This window comes from Xyrauchen texanus, chromosome 37 (genome assembly GCF_025860055.1).
Source record: "Xyrauchen texanus isolate HMW12.3.18 chromosome 37, RBS_HiC_50CHRs, whole genome shotgun sequence".
Lineage (NCBI taxonomy): Eukaryota > Metazoa > Chordata > Actinopteri > Cypriniformes > Catostomidae > Xyrauchen > Xyrauchen texanus.
This window is the reverse complement of record NC_068312.1, coordinates 26,499,814-26,527,306: the sequence shown is the minus strand read 5'-3', so window position 1 is coordinate 26,527,306 and position 27,493 is coordinate 26,499,814. Positions and strand designations below refer to the sequence as shown.

The following is a 27,493-nucleotide window of genomic DNA, read 5'->3' as shown; positions in this document are numbered from 1 at the left end:
TGATGAATTTGACTGTGGGGAACAGAGAGCTCTGGAAAAAAACTGATTTCCGTTTACTGTTGATCCACACAGCTCGTTTGGTGCGCACAGAAAGTACTGGGAAGTTTTCTATGCTACCTAAAGTACAAGAAAGCATCAAGACATTTTTACAAGCAACAACACTCCTCTATAATTCTGAAAAATAAAATTTTCATAGGCATCGTTAATGTATTAATCAAGACTTTGATATGACAGAGAAGTGGATCTTAAAACATTGTTGTATAGTTATTTTTGTGTAATGGTTTAGGATGACTAAACTATAACAGACACTGAACACAATGTTTTTTTCAAAGGAGGTTATTTTAAATACAGTATGATTTTAGTTCATTTTTATAACTTCTGGATGTGTGAAAAGAAAGCAAGTACTCTCATTGGTTGTTTTTAGAGAGCTTTAATGTCAAACTGCACAAATAAAGACAACCTGTGCTCTAGAATTCTATGCAGATACCATATATAGTTTAGACTCAGTTTAAAGCCAATTTTTAGATCAGACTCAAAAGGAGTTGTAGTTGATGACCTAAGATATCAACATTATCCAGGTGGTGGTTGGTGCATTTGTTCAACCTTGACTTGGCTTTTGCCTCTTTACTTTTCATTCTACATTAGATGGAAAATCTAGTGCTAATGCTGTTTCACTAAAGCACATTTAATTCTGTGATTCACAACCAGAATAGGTCCATAAAGTACCTGCCTCTGTTGTCATAAGAGACTAAATGTCTTCTTTAATGGTCATACATTTATTCTCATAGGGCTCTGAATGAACACAATATGCTAAAATACATAAGTGTAAGTATTCTCAATCCTTTTTTTTCTTTTTCTTTTCTGTGGTGATAACTGTCCTGATGTTGAATATGTGATGTATGTCCTGTTTGTGTTCAGCTCTGAGGGACTTAGAAACTTTTTGAGACTGGAATACTGAGACAAAATTAATAATGTCATAGTTTGACATTTATTTTGTTTAAACCAATTTTTTTTTTTATTTATATTGCTGTTCAGATCCTCCAGCACACCTGAATTTGGGACAAGGAGTATGGAAGGAGAGTATGTTCTTGTATTCTGTTTATTTAATTAAATATTTTTTATTATTACTCTTCAGTAGTAAATGTAATATTTAAAACACCATCATGTTGAATTAGACACAGTTTCATGATGCATTGTTTTAAGTGCCAACAGAACACTAATAATTCATAGTACATTTTTATTTGTTGTGTTCTTACATTTTCAATTTAAGATCTATCATGAAATGTATACAATTCTACTATGCTGTTAATTCATTACCATACTTTATATCTAACTGACAGCTCAATCTATTGATAATAAAATAATATATCTGTTTTTTTGTGCATTTTTTTTAAATCAAATTTTTAATATACAACAGGCCTCTTTTTCACCAAAAGTGTTTGTGTGCTTAATCTACACTAAAAAAAATATATATTAAAAATATATTGCATTAACTGACAAAATATCAAACCAAATGTGCTCTCTGCAGACAAATGATGTTTAGACCTTCACATAGGAGTGACTGCAGGTGTAATTCATCGCATTAACAATCAGTCTGCATTTTGAACAAAATACGTTATAATAACGATTTTTAATTTTAAACCTTGCTTAAAATGTTGAGCTTGAAATGTGTGCTTGTGCTATTTAAATAGCACAAGCACACATTTAAAACACATTTTAAACAAGGTTTAAAAAAATATTAAAATACATTTAACTTGGTTTGATATTATGTTGTTATCTAATGCAATGATTATTACACATGTAAAGTGTGGTGTTCAAATACTGTTGATTGCCACTGACTGTACAGTCCTACTTTTATATGCGCAGTCCTTTGCTTTTTGTTCACAGTAGGTGGAAGCAGCGCGCAAGAAGACAGCGCAATCCTGCGACAGAGACTGAAACAAAACGAACATCAACACAATTTACAACATGGCGATGTCCTCGCGCGTGGTATGCATGTGCCGTTTGACTGGCCGAACTTTAGGGACTGTACTCAGTCACAGCCATGGTAAAAACCTCACAGCCCGGAGATGGTACATTACCGCCAGTGCGGGGAATGGTGAGTATAGTGCATACTTTTAAAATGTAGCACACACTTCAGTGTTGACTCTCTAGCCAACCCCCAGAGAAGGTCAGTCAGTAAGGGGGATTTAAAAAAATATCTAGCTATAATATCTCGTGCAACTTTTTTTACATGGTAATTGTGATGTCCTGATGGTTTACCAAACGTAATAAAATGACATTGTACATTTATGTTAGCTGTATATTTAAAAAGCCACGAGATGACACTAGAGTGGAACGAGAACAAAATCAGCTGCTCGTGGGTTTGAAAACAGCTCAGGTCAAAGTGCATTACAGCCCAATGTGTCCCTGTTACCTCGTTGCGATGCGGCCATATCGTCGTGCCCTCGATAAGTTGTCGTCGGAAACGTTGTGTTCTCACATATAAACTCTTGTCTTGATTGTGGCTTTTCCCTTACTAAACGTTTTCGTAATAAGCTAGTTTTCACTGATATACAACACTTTTAGTATTTATAAACAAAATTCTAACTCTAAAAATCCAAAAGTACCATGTTTTGGGTACAGGCCTATGGCATTTTTATGGTATTCTTGCAAGTAATATAAATAAATACTACATTTACTATTTGTTACTTTTTGGCTTTGAGTTTTTGTAAATGCACTTGGGGTTCAAAGTATTATTCTTTTTTTAGCATTAATTTTAATCATGTCTGGTACAAATATGTGGTCTTGTTTTATGAATACAGCATATACTTTTTTCGCCATCTACCTGGAAAAAGGAATGCAAAATATTACATGTTGTAACAGGTTAGGGGCACATTGCAACCATATGACAGCTTAAATTCCCTGTCTAACAACTGTATCTGATCTTACTAAAATACCTAGATGATAAACTAAAATATTATGTAAATAAATGCCATTTATTACCTTTGCCATATATAATATATACGTCATTTTGACACTTGACAATGAATACAAAAGAAAGCCATGTTATTGTCCAAAATAATGGATTGATGACACACAAACACACACACACAAGGGGAATTATGTAAATGACATATTTTTGCATGGAATTGCGTATCATTTGTTCTTATGAGTGCAACTGGGATTTAAATACGGCTAGTCACTTCTGCTTGATAGCTTAGAATTAAGACTATGCAAGATGCTAGCTAACAGATTGGAGATTAATATGATACCATGTTTTTCATGTTTTAAATAAACATTAAAAACAGAGATGAAAATTAACATTAGTGTGAAATGTTACATTTGCAACTCTAAAATGAACTTTTAAAGATATCTTCCAAAGTTTTTTGAATATTGTTGCAATGTTTTCGCTATTCAGTGTTGATATGGCAATAAGTAAAAAGTTTTGTATTGCCAGTGTGGGGAAACTTAAACCATGCGTGTTACAAATAGCCCCGCGTTAGTTTGTGCACCGCTCTCTTCTACTACAAATGTATTACCATCACTGTATCACCACAGAACTTTTTGTAGGGGTCAGTGACTACAAAAAAGTCTAAAACCGTTTCTCTGTATTATAGCCACAACTGTCATCAAATGGCAACAATGGTTACTATGGTAAATTTTTATGGGTTAATATTATGACACTGGTTTAGTCATGTTGTTCATAATGTAAATCCAAAATCTTTATAAATTGTAATTAAAAAAAATTTTTTTGGAAAAATTTATTCAAATAACAAAGCATTAATTTTTATGAACATATTCTTTCTGTCTATAGAGCTACAGTTTAAGCTTGATGAGCGGACAGCCCATAGCAGTCTGGACCTTTTTAAGAAGGAAACAGGTGTGATTTATCGAATGCTAGGCCTGGACCCCTCCCTCGTGCAGGACACCCCTCTCAGATTCCGGGACTGGGCTGTGGTTCTTGCAGACACCCAGATTGACTCTGGACGGCACTACTGGGAGGTCACAGTTGAGAAGTCCCATGAGTTTCGGGTGGGAGTGGCTGAGGTGTCAATGTCCCGCGATGAATGCGTGGGCACAACTTCCACTTCCTGGGTGTTTGCTTTTGTCCAGAGGAAGTGGTTTGCCATGACCACCGGTAAGCAGGTCCCAGTGCCGCTGGTGGGGAAACCGGATCGGGTCGGGCTCTTACTGGACTATGGAGCTGGACGGCTCAGTCTTGTGGACACTCAGAAAGCTGAAGTGGTACACACAATAAAAACACAGTTCCGCTCCCCCATCTCTCCTGCATTTGCACTCTGGGATGGGGAGCTACTAACACACTCGGGACTTGAGATCCCAACAGGGCTTCAGTGACACACACTTGCTCATTCACACATGGATGACACATGCCTCTTAATGGGGCTGTATGGAAACGCTAAGAAAGCTAGTGGGATGGGAACAGCACTTTATAGCCCTTTTTCATTACTGTTCTAATATATCTGAACTAAGCTGTGTTATTTACCAAGATCTGTCTGATTGTTCATCTGGTGAGAACATTCTTACACATTACTTGGTACTCATAAGTCTATTTTAATTTCTCATTGGTGCTCGAGTACAGTGTGTGGGATTCAGCTATATGAGAGATTTAACTTTTGCTTCATGTTTGTTTCATTCTGTACACTTTACGTAATCTTTTCATGCTCATTTGGAACAAAACACACCTTGACTTACCTAAACTTTATTTCTCTGACTAATAATATATCCAGCAATAAAATGTGCAGACATTCAAGTCTCAATACCATTCATTTCTTGCAAAATATGAACAAGATTTCAGGGACAAACAGCAGGTACAGTTAAAGATTTTGTGCCCTACAATAAATTAATTTTTGTAATTATATAATACTTTACAAAAATGTCTTTATCTTAGGAATAGTACAAATATACAAATACATGCTCAAAATTCTCAAATCTATAAATAGCCCAAATGTTATGCAAATCCTCATAATAGGGCCAAATTCATTCACTTCAGAGAGCTGACTCACAAACCTTAAGGCAATAAAGTAAAAAAAAGTTGTAATTGTTAACATTAGTAAATGCACTAGAATGAACTAACAATGAACCATAGTATTTTTATTAACTAACATTAACAAAGATTAATAAATGCTGTAAAAAATATTGTTCATTGATGGTTCATGCATTAACTAATGTTAACAAATGGGACCTTATTGTAAATGGTTATCAAAATTCTAGTATGATTATTTCATAAATATTCCACTGGCTTTACACTTTTTTTGTGCGTGTTTATACATGCTTGTCTTGAAAACTAGCCTGATAAATGTACACGAAGTGTGCAAGATGCATTTGAGTTTGTAGGACTTCAGTACTGAATAACCTTATTCACGCTAGCGCCATCTTTGGTTTTTAATGGGAATGACAACGAGGCTGCGAGGTATAGACTTTCCATCTCTTCAATGGCGCGAACGGTATAAATCTCTCTGATTTTAAACAATTAATGCTATCTGGAGTTATTTGTATATCGAATGTTCTTGAGCAAATATTTTATCAATGTTTTAACGCTGAAGGACCAAAATCACTTTAAAATGCAGTACAGTCAAATTAAGAGATGGTAAGTCTTTCCCTCACAGCCTCGTTGTCATTCACATAAAAAAATGGCGCTAGTGTGGAAAAGGTCTAAATCCACTGCACTAGGAGGCAGAAGGAAGCATAACCATTTCTAAATTGGTCCAAACACAAACAAAACTGTCCTTGAAGGACTGTATGATCAAATAAAAAGGACTCTGACGTTTCATATTCCACAGTAGACTGAAATAAGCGCAAAGGATATATAAAAGAGTGAAACTACAGTAATGAATCCAATAACTCCTTTTAGAGCACAAGGAGGTCTAAATACAGCAAAGCTTTGGTTTGAAACATAGCACTATATCTCTGTAATACCTGTGCATAGAAGCAGACAAATAGATCAGTTTCACTGATTAATCGGTGCCGATAGTTGCTTTTTGGAACCATCATTATTGGCAAAAAAATCTATGGTGGAAGCTGCCGAGTGTTTGTTCGGCATTTTAAAAGTACGAGTCCTTGGTGTGTTTCTGGCATGTTTAAACTTAAAAGTCCTGCGTTATGCACCAAATAATATATATTTTTTCTGGTAATGTTTGGTTGAACAATAAACTGCATCTGGGATTTTATTAATTTAGGACTTGTGGTCGGTAGGCTACTCATCATAGTAAGGAAAGAATATACATATTCTTATATATATATATATAATTTTTTTTTGTACATTCTGTAAATCTATTATATAAACATTCTGCAGATTAAGCAGTTATTTGCCTTTCCCACCATCTTAGTTATTGTTATCAGCAAAGTCCACTATCGGTCCACCTCTACCTGTGCATGCACAGAACGGCCATACACTGGCTTTGTCATAAATGTGTGTGGAGGTGGGGGGGATGGCATCTCGCACCCACATGCTTCTCTGAAGTCATGAGATACAGAGGTTTGGGATTTTCCATGTCAATTCTCTCTCATACTAGACCCTCCAGAGTCTCCATGCTCTACAGTTGCTCTGCATCCTTTATGGAATAGGAGCACGAGTCAGTGCTGAGCTCCTCCGGCGCTAGTGTGTGTGTGTAAATGCTCTGGTACTCCTGTAGTATCTTGACCACACCATCATGTCGAAACTGCATAGCGTCATCAAGGGGTGTGTTCCCCCATCTGAAGAACAGATGGATAGACATGAATTCAAAATGAATCAATAAAAACAGAATAGATCAGAAATGGAACTAAAAATAGTACTGTTTATGTACCTGTCCTTTAAATTTGGGTTGACTTTGCAGGTGTTGGTTAAAAACTTGACAGCATCTAAGTGCCCTGAAATAAAAAAAATGTAATAAAAAAATTGTAGCAAGTTTCAGAAACGTATTAATAAATGAATAAATGACTACATCTTTGTTAACACTGCACTTGTTTTGATATCCCAAAACTTCTAAAGATATTAATTGTAAGTTTGAAACATAATATACATAAATTATGAGCACTCACATGAGATTATGGCTCCAGTCATTTCAGTAACTTTATAAAAGCGGTTTTATTCTACATGGAGTGGGTCCCCTCATGGGGGCTGCTTAATCTCAGTAACCACCATGTTATTTAGACACTTTCACTCAAGGATTAAATCAAGCATGGCTGACAGTGATTAGTGAATTTCTACAATGCATCAGTAACTAAAACGATTATTTGAATGATGCTGCATCCATACCCCTATGTGCCAGTGTAAGTCCAAGATGATATATACATATATATACACAGTATATATATACTGATCAGCCACAACATTAAAACCACCTGCCTAATATTGTGTTGGTCCCCCTCGAAACACTGTATCCGCAAAGCAACCAGCATGGTGGACGACCCCACACACCCCTCACACAAACTCTTTACCCTCCTGCCGTCTGGCAAGAGGTACCGAAGCATTCGGGCCCTCGCGGCCAGACTGTGTAACAGCTTCTTCCCCCAAGCCATCAGACTCCTCAATACTCAGAGACTGGTTTGACACACACACACGTGTCCTGAGTTGCACTTTAATTACTGTCACTTTATAACTGTCTGCTACCCCAATAACTGCTATGTGCATAGAACACTATCTCATAGTATGTTATGTTTACATTTTTAGAAACTGTCATCTTTTTTGCACTACTGAGTACTGGTCGGCGCTGCACTGTGTCTATTGTCCTGTTCATTGTCAGAAATTTGTTGTACTGTCCCGTACTTTTTGCACATGTTTGCACGTGCACTTTATATAGGTATATATAGGTATTTTATATAGGTATTTTATTTCGTTGTGTTGTCTCATGTGGTCCTGTGTTGGTCCTTTGTTGTTTTTATGTAGCACCATGGTCCTGGAGGAACGTTGTCTCATTTTGCTGTGTACTGTACTAACTGTATATGGTTGAACGACAATAAAAACCACTTGACTTGACTTGACTCGTGTCGCCAAAAAAGCGCCAACCCGCATCTCAGAATAGTATTCTGAGATGATATTCTTATCCCCACAATTGTACAGAGTGGTTATCTGAGTTACCGTAGACTTTGTCAGTTCGAACCAGTCTGGCTATTCTCTGTTGGCCTCTCTCATCCCCAAGGCATTTCCGTCCAAAGAACTGCTTTTGGCACCATTCTGAGCAAATTGTACTGTAGAGACTGGTGTGCATGAAAATCCCAGGAGATCAGCAGTTACAGAAATACTCAAACCAGCCCGTCTGGCACCAATAATCATGCCACGGTCAAAATCACTGAGATCACATTTTTCCCCATTCTAATGGTTGATGTGAATATTAACTAAAGCTCCTTACCCATATTTGCATGATTTTATGCACTGCACTGCTGCCACACGATTGACTGATTAGATGATTGCATGGATGATTGTTGGTGCCAGGCGAGCTGGTTTGAGTATTTCTGTAACTGCTGATCTCCTGGGATATTCACACACAACAGTCTCTAGAATTTGCTCAGAATGGTGCCAAAAACAAAAAACATCCAGTGAGGGGCAGTTCGGTGGATGGAAATACCTTGGATATGAGAGAGGCCAGTCTGCCCCTGAGTGCCTCATAGTTCACATAAATGAATTGCAGACACAAAACCATTATTACCTTCTGCTGAGGCCACATGCAGGGCAGTACGTGAGTCATAGTCAGTCAATTCCATATTGACCGCAGAAAGAGCGATTCTGCAAAACAAATAAATCTCTTACTGATGGTACAGATTATCCCCATTACAATGTTTGAATGCATTTTTTATTGCAAGGAAATTAAAGGGACAATTCACCCAAAAATGTAACGTCTCTCATCATTTACTCATTTACTTTATTTTTTTGAATATTTCTGCTCTGTAGGTCTATACAATGCAAGTGAATGGTGGCCAGAACTCTGTAGCTCCAAGAAGGACATAAAGGCAGCATAAAAGTAATCCAATTCTTAAGTAATTTGATAGGTGTGGGTGATAAACGGATACACATTTATGTAATTTGTACTGTAAACCTACACTTTCGCTTCCACATTCAGTCACCTACTGGTTGGTGCTGGACAACGTTGGATATTTATAGTAAAAAAAGGACTTAAATATTGATCTGTTTCTCACTCTCACCTATCAGATTGCTTCTGAAGACACTGATTTAACCACTGGATTGTTTTTGGATTAATTTTATGCTGCCTTTATATCTGTTTTGGACCTACTGAGTTCTGCTAACCATTCTCTTGCATTGTGAGTACCAACACAGCTGAGATTTTCTCCTAAAAATCTTTATTTGTGTACTGCAGAAGAAAGAAAATCATGCACATCTGAGATGGCATGAGTAAACTATGAGAGAATGTTCTTTTTTGGGTGAACTATCCCTTTAAGGGCTCAAGTGTGGCGTTTTACCTCCTGAGAGCTGAAACATCACCACTGTAAGCAGCAAATATCAGATCCACCACAGACTTGTTCTGTAATATCCCACATTTTAAGTATAATCAGTGATCAACTGAATGTCAGTCTTAGCTATTGTTAGCCTTTAAATTGTAAAGTGTAAGAAATAGCAAATTCAGTCTGTCTGCTTACCCTCTCATGGCCTGTCTGTCTGCGAGGGTCTAACTTCTTAGCAAAGTGTCTTAGATTATCATAGTTGTGGAAGTTAAAGAGGGAGACCAGCTCCTAAAAGAGAACCCCAGAGAAACATAATAGTTAATGGTGTGGCTATGTTCAGAATAGCATCCTACTCTTATTTCTGCATCGTATACAAATTTTCTGTATGTTCTATATGAAATGCCCAGAATACCTTGTAAATTTGCCAAATTTTGCAGTATACAACAGAGTACACTGCATGAAATGCTGTACTTTACAATGCAATCAGTGTAAACGTCCATTTCCAGTGTGACAAATTAACTGAAAGTAATATCAGCCACAATTTTAACATATTTTACTTGACTTATTATTAAATCGGACTGCTAAAATTTAAATGGTAAATGGCCTGCACTTATATAGCGCCTTTTTAAACCTTAACGGTATTCAAAGTGCTTTACACTGCGTCTCACTCACCCATTCACACACACATTCATACACCAATGGCGGCAGAGCTGCTATGTAAGGTGCTACTGCGCAGTAAGCAATATAAGTATATTCCATTCCAAACACAGACAGAGATGTAACGTGAGAGAATAAGGAAGATTATGAAGTAGTACTTCACAGAATTGGATGCCTCGGACACTGTTGCCCACTCGGTCAAGAGGTGGAGACCAGCACATCATTCCCATTATATTAGGAACCACAAGCAGCACAGCACCAGATACCCCAGACTTTGCAGGCAAACCCACCTATAGGTGGAAGTATCCACAAAAATTAAGAACTTAATGAGATACTATTTCTGCATTTTTTAAAGTGATAGTTCAACCAAAAATGAAACACAAAAGGACATGGTTTAAGCCAAATGTTTGTCTCAATCCCATTCTATGTTAAAAAAGATACAATGAAAGTGATTGGTGATTGTGTTCCATGAAAGAAAGTCATATGGGTTTGAAACAACAAGAGGGTGAGGATGTTTTTGTTGGACTCACTTGAAAGGCAAACTGGCCGGAGAAGTCATACATGCCACAGGAGTGCATGAGACTGAGCGTGTTCCGCACAGCCTCTGCAATAAGCACACGCTCGCCTGTGATTGGACAGATCCCTCCATTGGCTAATGTAGCAGCTAAAACACTGCCAGATTCACATGTCACCTCAATAGAGCACAGCTGGAATTAAAATAAAGATATAGGTAATTAGCAACTGGATTTTAAAATTTTTTGAAGAAAAAGTGAATGGTGCTTGCCCATACAAATCACGCCACCACAATTTTAGGGGGTTGTAGGTGGTTGCCAGGGCATTCCTATGAAGTTGCTAAGTCATTCAGCGTATTTCTTTGGGGGTGCTAGGGTGTTCTGGGTGAGTGCTGGCCAAAATTTTTTTTAGCCCATCCCCAAGTCTCTATGATATTCTGGCCCTAAGATATGGCTCAGGTCCCTCCTTCAGTGTAAATCTTTGGTAATTTTTGTCCAACCAGGTAAAAATTGTAAGTCGTAAGTCTGACTTGAACTTTGCAGTCAAAAAGAGACATATGGACAGTTGATTACCTGAAAGTAGACATCAAGAGCTGCTGTCATGTCAACGCCACTGGGAAAAAAATTCAGAAAAATAGCAGAGTGGCAGAAAATCATGAGTGACAAAGGCATGACCAACAGAAGTACTGTCCGTATGGTTATAAAAAAATGATAATCCAAAATGCACTCACTTTTTTCTCTTTGAGATAATAACCAATTGCATAGTTCCTATCACCTGTCTCTTTCTCTGATTGGAAACTTTAAAAAGCAGGAACATTTTATCATCCACCAATAAAACAGTACCTTCTTTGATAACTAAATTTATGTTCACTAAGAGAATATGATTGAGCTAGACACAGTGCAAACAATGAAGTAATGTTAAAATCTTACGTGGCATTATTGAATCCAACATATTCTCTGCCAGCCATTCTCTTAAGAAAATCCATAATCTGAAAAAGAAATCAATATCTACAACAAACCAGATAACAGCAAACACCTGGGACATTTCACATGGTGGTGGAGATGTTGCAATATACTCACAAAGTCAAACTTTTCTGCCTTGTTTGAACCAGGCTATGATAAAAAGAAAAAAGGTGAGAGTGAGACAGGAAGAGCAATAAAATCATCAATAGTCACATCAATTAATCTCAAAAGAGACAGTGACAGGGTTCCTTCAATTTTTGACCAATGAATTTCCAAGACTTTCCTTAATAAAAACTGACTCAAGTACAATTTTCTCCCAAATTGGACATTCCTTTGGATTGCAAGCCAGTTTTACTCTTAAGCTCTACATGAGAGCAATATCTAGCTGATATTTATAAATATGAAATATTGATTGGTGGTGTTTAAACATGATAAACACAGAGCATAAGAAAACCATATCTAGAAAAAAGATGGTCTACTCTAACACATTCAACATTTATAACACCCACTGATCTTCAACACATTTAGACAAATAGGCCCAAAATGATCAAGAAATAAAACACATTTCTGTGGCTGAGCAGAAAAGAGGACAGCCAACAGTAATACGTGTGGCATCCAGTGGCATATGGCTTAGAATTTATCAAAACTTTTGTAAAATGCAAACATTAACAGTGCAATATTCAGTCTGGCACACGGTGGCAGTGTGCACAAGTGCTTTTTTCCATAGAAATTTCAACCTGAACAACTATGAGAAAGTTTAGTTACTGCAATATGTTTCTGCATGTTAAATTTAACAAACTTCTCAATAAACAGCATCTTCAATGACAACTAGATACTGTAGGTAAAGATTCCTCCTTCAATACTGTTTAAATTGTCTGTCCCACCTCATGAAATTGCTTGAGAGAATGTGCAGAGCTGCAATCTAGGAAAAGGGTAAATAATTTGAAGAATCTAAAATATAAGATTTTGTTTGGTCACTATACAGAATTTTTACTGTTATTCTAAAATAATAAATAATAAAAAATGTCCAAACATTTTAAAGTTGCTGTAAAGTGCTTCGAGAGGCTCGTCATGAGGCACATTAAGACCCAGCTGCCCCCTCAGTAGACCCACTGCAGTTTGCATATCGTCCAAACCATTCAACAGACGACGCCATCGCCACCACCCTCCATCTGGCTCTCACCCACCTAGATAAAAAGTACTCATACGTTCGAATGCTGTTCATAGACTTCAGCTCAGAATTCAACACAATAATTCCTCAACACCTGATTGGAAAGCTGAACCTGTTGGGCCTGGACACCTCCCTCTGCAACTGGATCCTGGACTTCCTGATTGGGAGACCTCAGTCAGTCCGGATCGGGAACAGCATCTCCATCACCACCACACTGAGCACTGGGGCCCCCCAGGGCTGTGTGCTCAGTCCACTGCTGTTCACTCTGCTGACTCACGACTGTGCAGCAATGCACATCTCAAGCTCAAACCACATCATTAAGTTCGCCAATGACACGACCGTGGTGGGTCTCATCAGCAAGAACGACGAGTCAGCATACAAAGAGGAGGTACAGCGGCTAATTGACTGGTGTAGTGCCAACAACCTGCCTCTGGATGTGGACAAAACAAAAGAGATGGTTGTTGACTTTAGGAGAGCACAGAGTGACCGCTCTCTGCTGAACATCGACGGCTCCTCTGTGGAGATTGTCAAGAGCACCAAAGTCCTTGGTGTTCACCTGGCGGAGAACCTCACCTGGTCCCTCAACACCAGTTATATTACCAAGAAAGCCCAGCAGCATCTCTACTTTCTTCGAAGGCTGAGGAAAGCACATCCCCCACCCCCCATTCTCACTACATTCTATAGGGGGACTACTGAGAGCATCCTGAGCAGCTGCATCACTACCTGGTTTGGGACTTGCACCGTTTCGGACCCCAAAGCCCTGCAGAGGATAGTGAGGACAGCTGAGAAGATCATCGGGGTCTCTCTTCCCTCCATCAAAGACATTTACAAAAAACACTGCATCCGCAAAGCAACCAGCATTGTGGATGACCTCACACACCCCTCACACAAACTCTTCACCCTCCTGCCGTCTGGCAAGAGGTACCGAAGCATTCCGGCCCTCACGGCCAGACTGTGTAACAGCTTCTTCCCACAAGCATCAGACTCCTCAATACTCAGAGACTGGACTGACACACACACACACACACACACACACGTGTCCTGAGTTGCACTTGAATTATTGTCACTTTATACCTGGCTACCTTAATAACTGATATATGCATAGAACACTATCTCATAGTATGTTATGTTTAAATGTGGCATTTTTAGAAACTGTCATCTTTTTACACTACTGTGTACTGGTCGGCGCTGCACTGTCTCTCACTGTGCCTATTGTCCTGTTAATTTTTTTTAATTTATTGTACTGTCCCATACTTTTTGCACACGTTTGCGCGTGCACTTTATATAGGTATGTTATTTAGTCTGTGTTGTCTCATGTGGTTCTGTGTTTGTCCTATGTTGTTATGTAGCACCATGGTCCTGGAGGAACGTTGTCTCGTGTCACTGTGTACTGTACTAACTGTATATGGTTGAATGACAATAAAAACCACTTGACTTGACTTGTAATTATTAAGTCAAATGACTGTATATTAAGCTTGAAGGTTGAAATCAAATTATTAAATATGAGCAATTGGTTTCTACAAACTGGTACAGGGGACAAAATGTTCCACATATTGGGTTGCATATGTCTTAAAAAGTGACATTAAGAAGAAGCTCCAAAGGGGAGTCCATGAGGAAAGGTCAGTGCAATGCGATCACGGTTGTGAAATGTTTTCATCTTCAGAAGGACTGCTGTGTGTGTTGGTGCTCAGTGATTGTGTAACATGGGCACAGATCAGACAACAAACTTTTGTTCTAGAACTGCTAGTGATTATGAGCATGTAGAAAATCTGACCCTTAATGAACAAACCTGATAGGTGTGTCTCTCAACATGCCCTCTGATTGGCTGTTTGGACACACCTCTTGAAGACTTGCAGCTCTTATTATGTCTTTACCCATATGACCAGCCACTCCCCCCAATGCATGCAAACAAACACATTATTAGCTATTTAAAACAAGTTCAAAAGAAAAGGACAGAAAACAGTACCGTTCCACAGTACAATAATAATATCTGATTCAATAGCCTGCAATACATCAATGCTGCAGAATTGTAAAAAGTTTTTGTAAAGGCCACCATTATAAGATATTCATCGGTTCTGTACTTCTCCATCAAGCATAGCTGTAACATAGCTGTAGTGTTTGAGGTCTCAAAAAAGTTTAATCAGAACCAGAACCAGAACTTACTTGCATAATTAAGGCAAATTTCTAATAGTGGGCTACATGCATATTGCCAATCAAACATTTATTTATAAAACATAATTAATTATCAGAAAACATCTAACAAACACAAACATTTAAAATATTACATTATTCCCCACTTATCCTACTGCATCATCTAAGTATAGGTCTTCTTTTTATGCAAAACCCTTAATTTATTCTGTTCATTGCTAACATAAAAAATATAATATGCAATAGATGCACATGAATACTTTTAGAACTTGTGTGCTATGCAGTGGGAGTAAGTGGCATTGAGAATTCAAATGTATTTGTTACATGAGCAAATAAAACTGTTGCTACACCCTCCATACATCTGCCTCACCTCAGAACGCACCTTCTAAACCTTTTAAAGGAATAGTTCATCCAAAAATGAAAATTCTCTCATCATTTACTTACCCTCATGCCATCCCAGATGTGTGCTTCTTTCTTCTGCAGAACACAACCAAAGATTTTTAGAAGAATATCTCAGCTCTGTTGGTCCTCACAATGCAAGTAAATGGTGTCCAGGCCTTTGAAGCACCAAAAAGGAGATTAAGTCAAAATAAAGTACTCCATACGTCTCCAGTGGTTAAATCAATGTCTTTTGAAGCGATCCAGTTGGTTTTGGGTGAGAACAGAACAAAATATAACTTGCATTGAATAAGCCAACAGAGCTGAAATATTCTTCTAAAACTCTTAATTTGAGTTCAGGAGATAAAATTTTTGGGTGAACTAAAACTTTGTTATTCATACAGTTCAAGGAAAATTAGGTTGATAGGAGGACCATCTAACCATTATGAATACGAGAGTGGCATTCCCTGATGAAAAGACAATATTAGACCAACATGAATAGACATGTTGGACAGGCTATGCTGGACAAATATGGTTTATGCTGGTTAGTGCTGTTTTTATGCTACTCTAGCAAGTGGACCATGCCATAGTGAAACCGTTCAGCCAGCATGGTTTTTCTAGTGATGCTGGTTAAGCAAAGAATTATTGCTGGTTAAGCTTGTCAAGCAGACTTGTTGGAACACCAGCACACCATAATGGGGACCAGGGGTGGAAAGAGTACTGAAAAATCATACTCAAGTAGAAGTACTGTTACTTCACAAAAATATTAGTGTGAGTAGAGTAAAAGTAGCTGTCCTAAAAACTACTCAATTAAGAGTAAAATAGTAGCTCATTTAAAAGTACTCATGAGTAGTGAGTGTTGAGTATGGAGTTGCAAAACCTATGCCCCATTATAATGAACACTCTATGCCAGACATGGGCAACATACGGCTCGCGGGCCTGATCAGGCCCTCCACATGGTTTAATGTGGCCCGCGGCTCATTTATTATAAAAGATACATTTTCTCCATTGGATATTTCAGTTAACTTGCATTGGGACCAGTGTTGCCAGATAAGAGACACAACCCCCCCAGTTTGAGATTTATACTTGCGCAAATTGGAAATATTCTGCCTAATGTTATACTTATTTTGTGCTATCTGGCAACCATGCACGCGAGTGGGCTTTCTCTAGCGCTCTTTCCCCTTTGAACAAACTTAGCGATCTGTAGTGCAATATTCTGCTCAAGGAAAAGTGTTATATGGCCATTCTGTGTCCATTCTTGAGGCTGCTTTTGATGTTTGGTGCTACTTTGCAGGTAAAACTTCTCAGTGATTAAATTAAATATAAAAGTCTCTGCATCATTGATATGCGAGCAAAAGCAATCCAGAGATGAATATGTATATGTATTTTTTATTTGTGCAATTTAGAAATGTTGAAGTCCCTTCGCACCTGTATGTTAATCTAACTCTTGCAGTAATCATTTATCATAGTCATGCAGTCTGTGTTATTCAGTTGTGTGCTGAAAGTCAAACCATCGAGGAGACCTGCATCATGACCCTTTTTGCATGTAAAAGTGTAATGTTTTAGAAAAAATAAGTAAACTCGCAGCTTTGCGACAAACATTAAAAGTTCTATAAATTTCTTATTTTTTTTATTAAAACAGACCCCTGATGTAGAGATTGTTAAAATTAATAATAAATTAACAGGGAAGTAGAGATGGTAAAATAAATTTAGAAGCTCAGCCTTTATTCAGTTTTTTAATGCCTGATAGAAAAGCATCTACCTTTGTAGAGCAATACAATATTTTAGGCAATTGCAGAATAGTCCCATTCATCACAGATACACTTCAGAAAATTACAGTACACAGCTAAAAGTACACAACTATTTCTGGGCTTAAAAGATACAAAAACCAAATCAATGCAGAACATTGTATCTCAAAAGGAATACAATGTGGCCCCCTATGCACTACTCAAAGCCTGATTTGGCCCCTTTACCAAAATAGTTGCCCACCCCTGCACTATGCCAACTTTTAAAATACATCACTTATCTATGATAAATACTACATGAATTTGAGTCCAAAAAATAAAAGGGAGACATGATAACAGAATATATGAAACAATTACATTAAAAATTTGTTTATGTGTAGGGCCTAAATGTCCCTTTTTATTGTTGTGCATAAAACATGTTCAAACAATGCAAGGAATGTAATAAAATGCTACTAAGCACATTGGCACATCATGTCCTGCACAATAGAGGAGGTAGAGCAAAATGAAAGCTAGCTAATTCTCTCATTTAATCACCCTCATGCCATCCTGGATGTGTATGACTTTCTTTCTTCTGCAGAACACAAATTAAGATTTTTGTAGAAAATCTCAGCTCTTTTGGTCCAAACAATGCAAGTGAATCAGTGCTAAAATATTGAAGCTCCACAAATCACATAAATCAGCATAAAAATGGTCTAAATCATGTGCCTCCAGTGGTTTAATCCATGTCTTCAGAAGTGATATGATAGATGTGGTGAGAAACACATCAATGTTTAATTCCTTTTTTACTAAATCTCCTCTCTGCTCAGTCAATCTCCACTTTAAATTTCACTTTCTTCTTGTGTTTTTGGTGATTCACTTTCTTTATGCATATCACCACCTACTGGGCAGAGAGAAGAATTTCAAGCAAAATCTGTTTCTCACCCACACCTGTCATATCAATTCTGAAGTCATGAATTAAATCACTGAAGTTGTATGTATTGCTTTTATTCTGCTTTTATGTGCTTTTTGGAGCCTCACATTTTTGGTACCCTTTCACTTACATTGAATGGACTTACAGATATTAAATATTCTTCTAAAAAATCTTAATTTTTGCTCTGAAGAAAGAAAGTCATAGACAGATGGCATGAGGGTGAGTAAATATTAAAAGAATTTTCATTTTTGTGTGAATTATTTCTTTAAGTAGCACATGGGGGGGCCACATTGTCCTCCTTTTGAACACAATGATTTAGTTCTTGTATCTTTTTAGCCCAGATATAATTGTGTTCTCATTCTAATGCATGATGCACAATTTTCTGAAGTTTGTGACTGGTGGAATGTTCTGCTGAATTATTGCTATACAAATGTTGATACTTTTCTATCTTTATAAAGGCTAAGCATAATTATACATTATTTTATCATCTCTACTTTCCTGGTAATTTATTATACAAATGAACACACTCTCTACATCAGTTTCCTTGTTATTGTTGTTTGATTAATAGCCTTTATATGTCATAGCCTACTAGACAGTGCTCAATTCGGTTACATGTACAATTTAAGTACGACATTTTGATGCAAATAGGCTTTTTGTCCCACTGTTTATATTCACTTTAGACATAGACGACTGCGTTTACATTAAATCCTCATCAAGACGGGCATTAGCGGAATTATAAAGTGTATTTGATCATTTAGGCGCGCATTAGCTCTCATACATTAGCCGCCTGTCAATCAAACAGCGCGCAGATACAGACAGGAAATAAAAAGTTAATCTTTTAAATTTCATCTAGATCAACCAACCAGTGGTGCTCTTGCTATCGCAATTGATGTAACACCCCTGTTCTAGATGTAAAACATAAATTTAGAAAACTACTCAAAAGTTTGATCGAGGACATCTCTCTTTTTTCCAATATACATCTAGATAATTTTATTGCCCAGCCCTATTGATAACATTGCATTAATCTCTCACAGCAGCCCAATAATCTCAGTGATAGTTAAATTAGAGGCTACATTATAGACAAAAAGAATCTAGTAAACAGAAATATTAAATTTACCTCAGTATGTTTCTTCAAATTAGATGCAGGTTTAATGCTGATATCTTGCTTGAGCAAGTTAAACTGACATGACACGATCAAGCCATTGACCCTTTTCACTGGGAAAAGCCCTTCCAAATGTGGTTGAGATGTTCAGCTGTAAACTGTGCTTGAGGCATTCTCCACAGTGACAGTTGGCATCAGATCTGCAGCTGCCGTTCAAGTTTTTTATGTGTGATTTGATTTGACGGGAGTCATGAGACTCTCCCTAGCAAATCATGTTGATAGATAAAAATAAAATCAGGTCAGGGAAGTAGCAAACACAGACGGTGGTAAAATAGCACAGTAAAAGTACAGTTACAGCACTTAAAATATACTCAAGTAAAAGTATAAAATATTTAAACTACTTAAAAAATAAAATTCTTGGGAAAAAGTAGTTAATTATAGTAACGTGAGTATTTGTAAATCGTTACTTTACACCCCTGCAGGGGACCAGCTTTGCTCCTTCTTCAGAAGGATTGTAACAAAACATTTTCCATCACACACACTCTGAATTCTTAAGGTAAGATGATATTATGATAAATTAGTTTCAATTGAGACTGTAAATATCTAAAAACACAACAAGAATGTATTGAAAGACTCTTTTACCTTTATGAGAGAGCTGATAACAATGCCCCCTGCATTCACCATGGGATTATGGGGTTTATCTGCAAAAAAAATAAATAGGGTTTACAAAATGATGAATCTCAATGTCAAAGGGGCATCATTTCGAAAAAGAACAGGTCTTGTAAAGATTGTAGATGAAATGTTCCTCAGAAGTGAGGAAATCTATTGATACATTTTTACTCAAATGTGCTGATAACTCTGATAAAACTCTGTTTTATCGCATCCTCTCAGTCCACAAGCTTATGCTGGAATAGAACACAATGGTTCTTTGATATCTTTAATTTAGAGACATGACCTTGGTTTTAACCTCTAGTCCAGGGCACAGAGAAGTACAGAAAAATTATAAAGTACAAGTACATTGAAGGTCTGCAGAGGTGCCGAGATGGGTTTATAAGAAATCAGATCTAACTGCCTGCTTCAGTATCAGTATGTCAGAGCGAGAATGAGACAGAGACTAAATAAGAGAAGAACAGTTCAAAGGATTTATTAACAAAATATGTCAACATATAATTGCTGCGATGAAAATTAATCCCAGCAGTGGCAGCAGTGGCAGGAGGCGAGAAACAAATCTGTGTGCACCTTGTGGCCATGCAGCGGGCAAAGAATAAGTGTTTTTGTAGACAGGTGTATGCATTGTGCACGTCAGGAGCAGATCTGAAGCAAGAGTCTGTTGAAGCATGGTGTGGTGCAGAGAGCAAGCCCAGACAAAGGAGGGCAGTCCTATTCCCGATATGTGGGCAGAGACGAAGAATCCTCCACTGGCGATTCGTGGGCGGCAAGGACAGGCGTACGGCAAACAGGAAGGTAACCACACTTCCTAAAACGCGGGCAGAGACCAACAGATCTACGAGACAGCACCAACTAAATAAAGAGTGCAAGGTTAGCCGCTTGACATAACAAGCAATAATCTAGTGTAGACAGTGATAGCACACAAGGATAAAGTAGGGTGTGCAATCAGAGTGGAACTGTAGCTAGCACATTAATCAGTGGCATTATCAGCGATTCCCTGTCAACGATCAACGTTCCCATGGAAACACTGATCGTGTGGGCCAGCTCTGCCTGCAAGACATGAGGGAGAGAAAAATAAAACAGTAGAATAAACCGGCAAACTCACAGAAACTAAGGTTAGGGATGCCTCCTGCTGTTCCCAACAAAATGATCTTGCTGGAGGTGAAACTGGTCAATGAAGGCACGGTCCAGGATGTCCAAAGCCGACACCCAACACCTCTCCTCAGGTCCATAGCCCTCCCAGTTGACCAGGCATTACACCCTCTGCCCCTCCGCCTAATGTCGATCCGGCTCCTAACCATATATGCCAGAGAGCCCTCAACAAGACATGTGGGTGAGGGGGACTTGTGGGGTGCAAATTGGAATGAAAAAACGGTTTTAATTTAGAGACATGAAAAATGGGGTGAATATGCTTGAGGTGAGGTGGTAATTTGAGGTGGACCGCCACCAGAATAATGACCTTGGTGATGGGAAATGGCCCGATAAACTTGGGACCCAGTTTACGTGAGAGCAGTTAGAGTGGAATGAACCAACTTCAAAAAGATGAACGCCCGCTGCGAGTTGTTCGTTACCAACCATGGATGCCCCAACCCTACTGGGATCAATGGGGATTAGATAAAATGACAGTTGTACTGAGTGAGTACCAGAGACGAGGGTGACTGGCTTAATAGACTGGTGATGACTGACATGGGCATGCCACTGAGGGTGTGGGTGGTGATGGGCTCATCCAACTGGACCCTGGGAAGCTGCCATTTGGAGGCCAAGTTGGTGTCAATGAAGTTTCAGTTTTCAGAAGGTTCAGTGTTAGGGTGAGATTCAGGCGACCTAGTCGAAGTAGTGGGTTGGAGGGAATGGTCAGCAGCTCGAGAAGGTGAAGAGCGACATCAATGGTGATTGTGGCGTAGAGTCAGACGTTGATCGACTCTGATAGCCAGGTCCATCAGGTCATCAAAATGAGTGGGGAGATATCTCATCCTGGACATTGTCAGAAAGCCCAAACATGAACAGGTCCCACATCGCAGGAAGCGGTCGGGGTGCGAAATTCATTTGCATGGTCAGCGACTCTCAATCTCCTTGGGACAATCCAGATAAGACCCTCCCTGCCTCCTGACCTTGAGCTGCACGATCAAATACACGGTGAAGTTCACCAGCCCTTCTGGAGAGGAGCTTGATAACACACGTGACCTTCATCGTGTCACAGGTAAACATAGATGGCTGTAGGGTGAAGAACAGTGAACATTGAGACAGAAAGGCACTAACGGAACCCGCCTCACCAGAGAACAGAGCTAGAGGGAGAATTTGAGCCTTTGTGCGCAAAGGAACGTGGTGAACCGTTGAGGCCGATGGGGATTTTCAGGAGAGGGACCAGGATCGGGAGAAGGGTGGAGTTGTTGGACCACTGCGATGAGAACAGCGAACTGTGATGCCATCATCTCCAATGCCCAATTAGAAGCAGAGATTTGGTGTTGTTGACGCCCTAGCAGAGCTCCTTGCTGCAAGAGGGCAGAACGAAGAGTTGATTCCTCCGCTGCATCCATGTTTCGCTAGATTATTCTGTCAGAGAGAGAGTGAGACAGAGCAGAAGAACAGTTCAAAGGATTTATTAACAACAAATTTCAACATAAACTATGCTGGCAATGAATAGGAATCCCAGCAGTGGCTGCTGTAGCATGAGGTGAGGAACAAGTCTGTGTGTGTGTTGTGGCCACGCAGCGGGCAAAGGATTGTGTTCATAGACAGGTGTATGCGTTGTGAAAGTCAGGAGCAGATCCGAAGGCAGAGTCAGTTGAAGAATGACGTGGTGGAGTGAGCAAATGAAGTAGGGCAGTCGTATTCCCAACACGTGGGCAGAGACAAAGAATTCTCCAGTGGCAATTCATGGGCAGCAAGGACAGCTGTATGGCAAACTGGAGACAGGCAACCAACAGATACACAAGACAAAGAGAGCAAGGTTAGCCACTTGACAGCACAAGCAATAATCTTGCGAAGACAGTGAGGGTACACAAGGATTAAGTAGGGAGTGCAATCAGTCTGGAACAGGTTTAGCTAGCACATTAATCAGCGGCAATATCAGAGCTTCACCGGGAGCGATCAACGTTCTTATGGAAACACTGATGATGCTTGCCGGCTCCGCCTGCGAGACAACAGAATAAACCGGCGAACTCACTGGAGCCTCATAAATGATTTGTATACCCAAAGGAAGGGTTTTTAGTTTAGGTGCTTTGCTGAACAATAATTTGCACTTAAATCACACTTAAAATGTCTGAATCTCATTGCATTAGACAAGACAATATCAAAACATGTGCCATTAATTTTAAAGGAACATAGTGCAAGCACACTTTTAGAGCAAAACATGTTAGATTAAAGACAGTAGAATTTTAAACAATAAATATATTCCTAAAAATTCAGATTAGAATTGTCTTCCTGGATGTCAAACTTAATTGAACATGTCCAAAGTAAAAATCATAAAGTGCATTTGTGGTTGCTAACTTCATATATCCTTAAAAAACATTGGCACCAGCAGGTAAATTAAAAAGTGATTGCAAATTGCATGGTTTAATATTTCGTTATCTATTGCAATGACATTCATTAATTTTTAAGAGTAGCTAAATTGTCGAAATACCGTGGGGTTACTGTATGGTGTAGGGACAAATGAGACTGGTATCTGTTTCTTACCCTCTTCATCTAAAAAGAGTTTGTTGAATTTAAGGCCACTCGGTTCTTTTCCCACATATCTGTGTACAAGTTCATTGCCAGACTCATGCACGGCCAGCGCATACTCCAGAGGCTTCACACATGACTGAAGACAGAACGGCATATTTGTGTCTCCTATAGAGTGTCTACGGAAAAAAGTAAGAGAGGTTGTGAGAGAGGGAATGTAAGAGGAAGAATGAGAGAATTCCTCTATTTTCATACTGTAGATTTAGCAACATCAGTAAAGAAGGTTTGAAGATGGAATATCTTACCTCTGACCATCCACTGTACACAGAGAAACTCCCCAGAGATCAGGGCTGAACTTTGCCAAGTGAGGGATGTAGTTTGACACCTGCACAAACACACAGGTGAAGTGGGCTTCCTTAATACTGATTAGTTGACTAATCGTTTGGGCAATCCAGCTACTAGTACATTTTGAAAATATGTACATTTGCACATCCCAATGAGAAAGGGAGACAGAGATGGCGAACATCTTACCTTCCCTCCTTGCTGAGCTTTTGCGCTATAATACAGATGGTCGATGAGTGATTTAAAGGCCTCAAAGTCTGGTATGATGAACTTTCTTTGAAAGGCTTGAGTCAGGAGGACTATATTACTGCCAACACATCTAGAAACAGAAATACACACATTCCCATGTTACACAACTGTGACTTAACATCCACCTGCGATCCATAGTGTTAAAGATTGTGTACATGTCTTAACATGGATATCTGATCCAAGTTTATTAACACTTACTGAGTTGTTTCAGTTTAGATGAGCCATGGCTCATAGGACAAACAAACATCCTGTCAATGGCATAAATGCTCAAGTACAACACACGCTCAAATACAGCAAACACAACAGGTGGTGCATTGTATTTACATTGTATTGGGCTGAGAGTCAAGTGAACCATATGTAAGCAATGGTACGTGTCTGTGTATGAATGGGGTGCTGAAGAAATGGCTGACAGTATTTCCAGCCTTCCAGGAACATTGGGTTCTTATTTACCAAGCAAGTGCCAACATTCCAATAAATATGTTTGTACTGTAGGTATCATAACAGCTTTAAGTCGTAAAACTTCAGATGTTGCCACCCTCCACACTCTCATGCATATACAGGCTTGCATTGCTGAGTAAGTTTACCACTCACTTTCTGAACAGCTCCTGGTCCATCATTGCTGTCCCAACAGAATCTTGGACTGCTTGGTGAATCTGCTTCATGCAGTCTCTCAGACGAGGGTCAGAGGTCAGCAATCCTGTGCTTCTTAGTGCCTAAGAACACACATTGGAATATCAGAACAACTAAATTACAAAAACAGTTCTGTGCTCAACATACACTCTTTTATTTCAAATAAGTAGACTTTTGTGTGTGTGTGTGTGTCTCTCTCTCTCTCTCTCTCTCTCTCTGTGTGTGTGTGTGTGTGTGTGTGTGTGTTTGTGTGTTTTAGCACAAACTTAGTTCAGAATGAGCTTGGGGAGTTGGCAGACACTGCACACACACATTTCATATCCACCACTAAGTTAACGTAAGTTACAGGTGAAGTCAGAAGTTTACATACACCTTAGCCAAATACATTTAAACTCAGTGTTTCACAATTCCTGACATTTGATCGTAGAAAACATTCCCCTTCTTAAGTCAGTTAGGATAACTACTTTATTTTAAGAATGTGAAATGTCAGAATAATAGTAGAGAAAATTATTTATTTCAGCTTTTATTTCTTTCAACACATTCCCAGTGGGTCAAACCTTTTGGGTAGCCTTCCACAAGCTTCTCACAATACAAATAATGATGGCTTGATAACCTCACCCATAAAGAAAAGTTTTGTCAGAAGCATTCTGATACTGACTTAAAAATAAACTGAAATGTTTAACTTAAAATCTGCATTGATTAACACACCTGTTAGGTACACAGCATTGCACACTGTACAATAAGAAAATAGATAATGATATGAGATTCTGTGCCTTTAAATGATTATAGATTTTTGCAATGTTTGTGATATAAATATGTCTTTAATTATGGTGTACAAATATGAAGCTCTTGCATTACTGAGTGACAGATCTTATAACAAATATATATATAGACAAAACAACACCATTAACATATATTTTAGCAGTTTGAGTGAGGACACTTTTAATGGTTGTCTCTGTTTGTGGGTGGCATATGCAACATGTGCACGCACAGGAATATGTCTGGTAGTAAAGACATTGTGCCTGGATGTTTGATATTTGTTTTATATTGGTTAATACAATCCACCATGTAACCCTCCATGTAATATAAAACCAAATTTCCAAATACTGATCCATGTGTGTTTGGGCATAATATTTAATTGGAACTTGTTTGACTACTATGCTTGGCCCTACCACTTGGCCCAAACCAGATGTTTATTTATAGTAACATTATATAATCCTCAACATTTATGAATATATGTAAGTGTGATGTAAGTGTGGCTAATTTCAGTCATACTTTAAAGGTGCATACAGCTCACTCGCTGCATCTAAAAGGAGATCATATGGTTTTACAGCAAGTATATTTATTCTTTACAGATAATTTTTTATATTTGTTTCTTTGTTGTTGTTTGTGTATAGAAAAATACATAGATAAACAGTCACTGCAGTACATGCTGACTGAGAATCACACACTTACATAATATCACCAGCAGAGAGAATCTATTAGTGCTACTTACAGCCAGGAAACGGGCCACAGAGATTTGCTCTTCTCCCTGGGTGATGGTGTAGAATAACATGTCCTCCAACCCAGAAACTACCTTCTTACTGCTCAAGACACAACACAATACTGTACTTATTATATATTCAGTCGTCAATATTACTAGCTAATATGTATAGTCAAAAACTCTTCAAAGGAACTAGGTTTATGTCTATGGCAGCATAATGAACAGGTAACGTATCTCTTGGGATTTACCAGTAAGTCCCTGCATCTGTATCTGTGATCACGTGCTGATGGCGCGGATATTGGCCCGGTGATGCGCTCGTGTGCAACAACGGCCGCGCAGGTGAGTGCCTTATGCCCGCAGCTTTCCAAACTGCCGCTCTCCAATTTTCCAGCATTTCTAATTAGCAGAACACCAGCTCTAGAAACCCGCATAGTTTTAACAAAATGCATAATTAGTCCAGAGAGTTTATACTTTTCTAAACGACCTATAATAGCTATAAATTAGACGGACTATCTTGTACGTATGAACCGTTCTAGTAGATTCATAGAGCCTGACCTTCCCACGAGAAATGGGAGTGACTTCTGATGACACGCCCCCTGGCTAGTGTGACATTACAGACATGGAACCCTCCTACATACGTGCATTCACTGTCAGACCACACAGTCTTCCTTATCAGATCAAATTAATGTTTTCCTAAAGAAAATTCAACACCATAGAACAGACCAAGAGCCAGCAACCTGTTCAAACTAAACCCAACATATAAATGGTCCCCAAAATGTGTGTCTGAATTCCTTAGTGCAATTAGCTGCAAATAAATGTCCAACCTAAGCAATAGATATCAAATAACACAGTTTATGTTAAAGATTGACGTAAATTCCGCAGTACAACAAATAAATGTTTTTTTATCAAAGCTGTTAGGTTGATAAAGAATGTAATATTAAAAGAAAACTACTCAGACAAAATTATTGTGAAGCAGTCAGGGAATATAAAAAATACCATATGCCATAAAAAGCAACAACATCTACTCCACACTCTTAATGAAATTGAAGACTCAACTAATGATAATCAGTTATGGGAAAAATGGAACTGTTTGAATAAACAACACAGCCAGGACATTGCCATACAAAACTGAGAATTATGGAAAGGCTATTTGAAAAACATATTCAAAGACATTTCTACAAAAAATCTCACACCTGACCAGACAAAAATGCGAGTCAATTGGAATCTACAATAAACATGCAAAATATGATGAGTCAATTGGAATCTACATTCAACCACATTCACACGATAGACAACCAACACATTCTTCAAAAAAGCGCAAAGGCAAAATGTATGCATGTTTTGTTGATTTAAAAAAGCATTTGATTCCATTTGGCATGATGGTCTATATTATAAAAATTCTACAATGGGGGTAAAATGTACGACACTAACAAATCTATGTATTGGGAAAACAGGTGCAGAGTCAAAACTGGCAATAAAAGAACAGAATTCTT

The 27,493-nt window shown here is 38.5% G+C and overlaps 1 protein-coding gene and 1 pseudogene across 1 annotated transcript; one reads left to right on the top strand and one right to left on the bottom strand.

Moving 5' to 3' along the window:
- The first annotated feature begins 1,900 nt into the window (after nucleotides 1-1,900).
- Nucleotides 1,901-4,766, top strand: LOC127631230 (SPRY domain-containing protein 4-like). Its single transcript, XM_052109293.1, has 2 exons — nucleotides 1,901-2,098; nucleotides 3,797-4,766. Exons 1-2 carry the CDS (start codon nucleotides 1,969-1,971, stop codon nucleotides 4,336-4,338), a joined length of 672 nt encoding a protein of 223 aa, XP_051965253.1. The 5' UTR covers nucleotides 1,901-1,968; the 3' UTR covers nucleotides 4,339-4,766.
- A 1,740-nt stretch (nucleotides 4,767-6,506) lies between these two features.
- On the bottom strand, nucleotides 6,507-26,431 carry LOC127630577 (glutaminase liver isoform, mitochondrial-like; annotated as a pseudogene).
- Nucleotides 26,432-27,493: the final 1,062 nt, after the last annotated feature.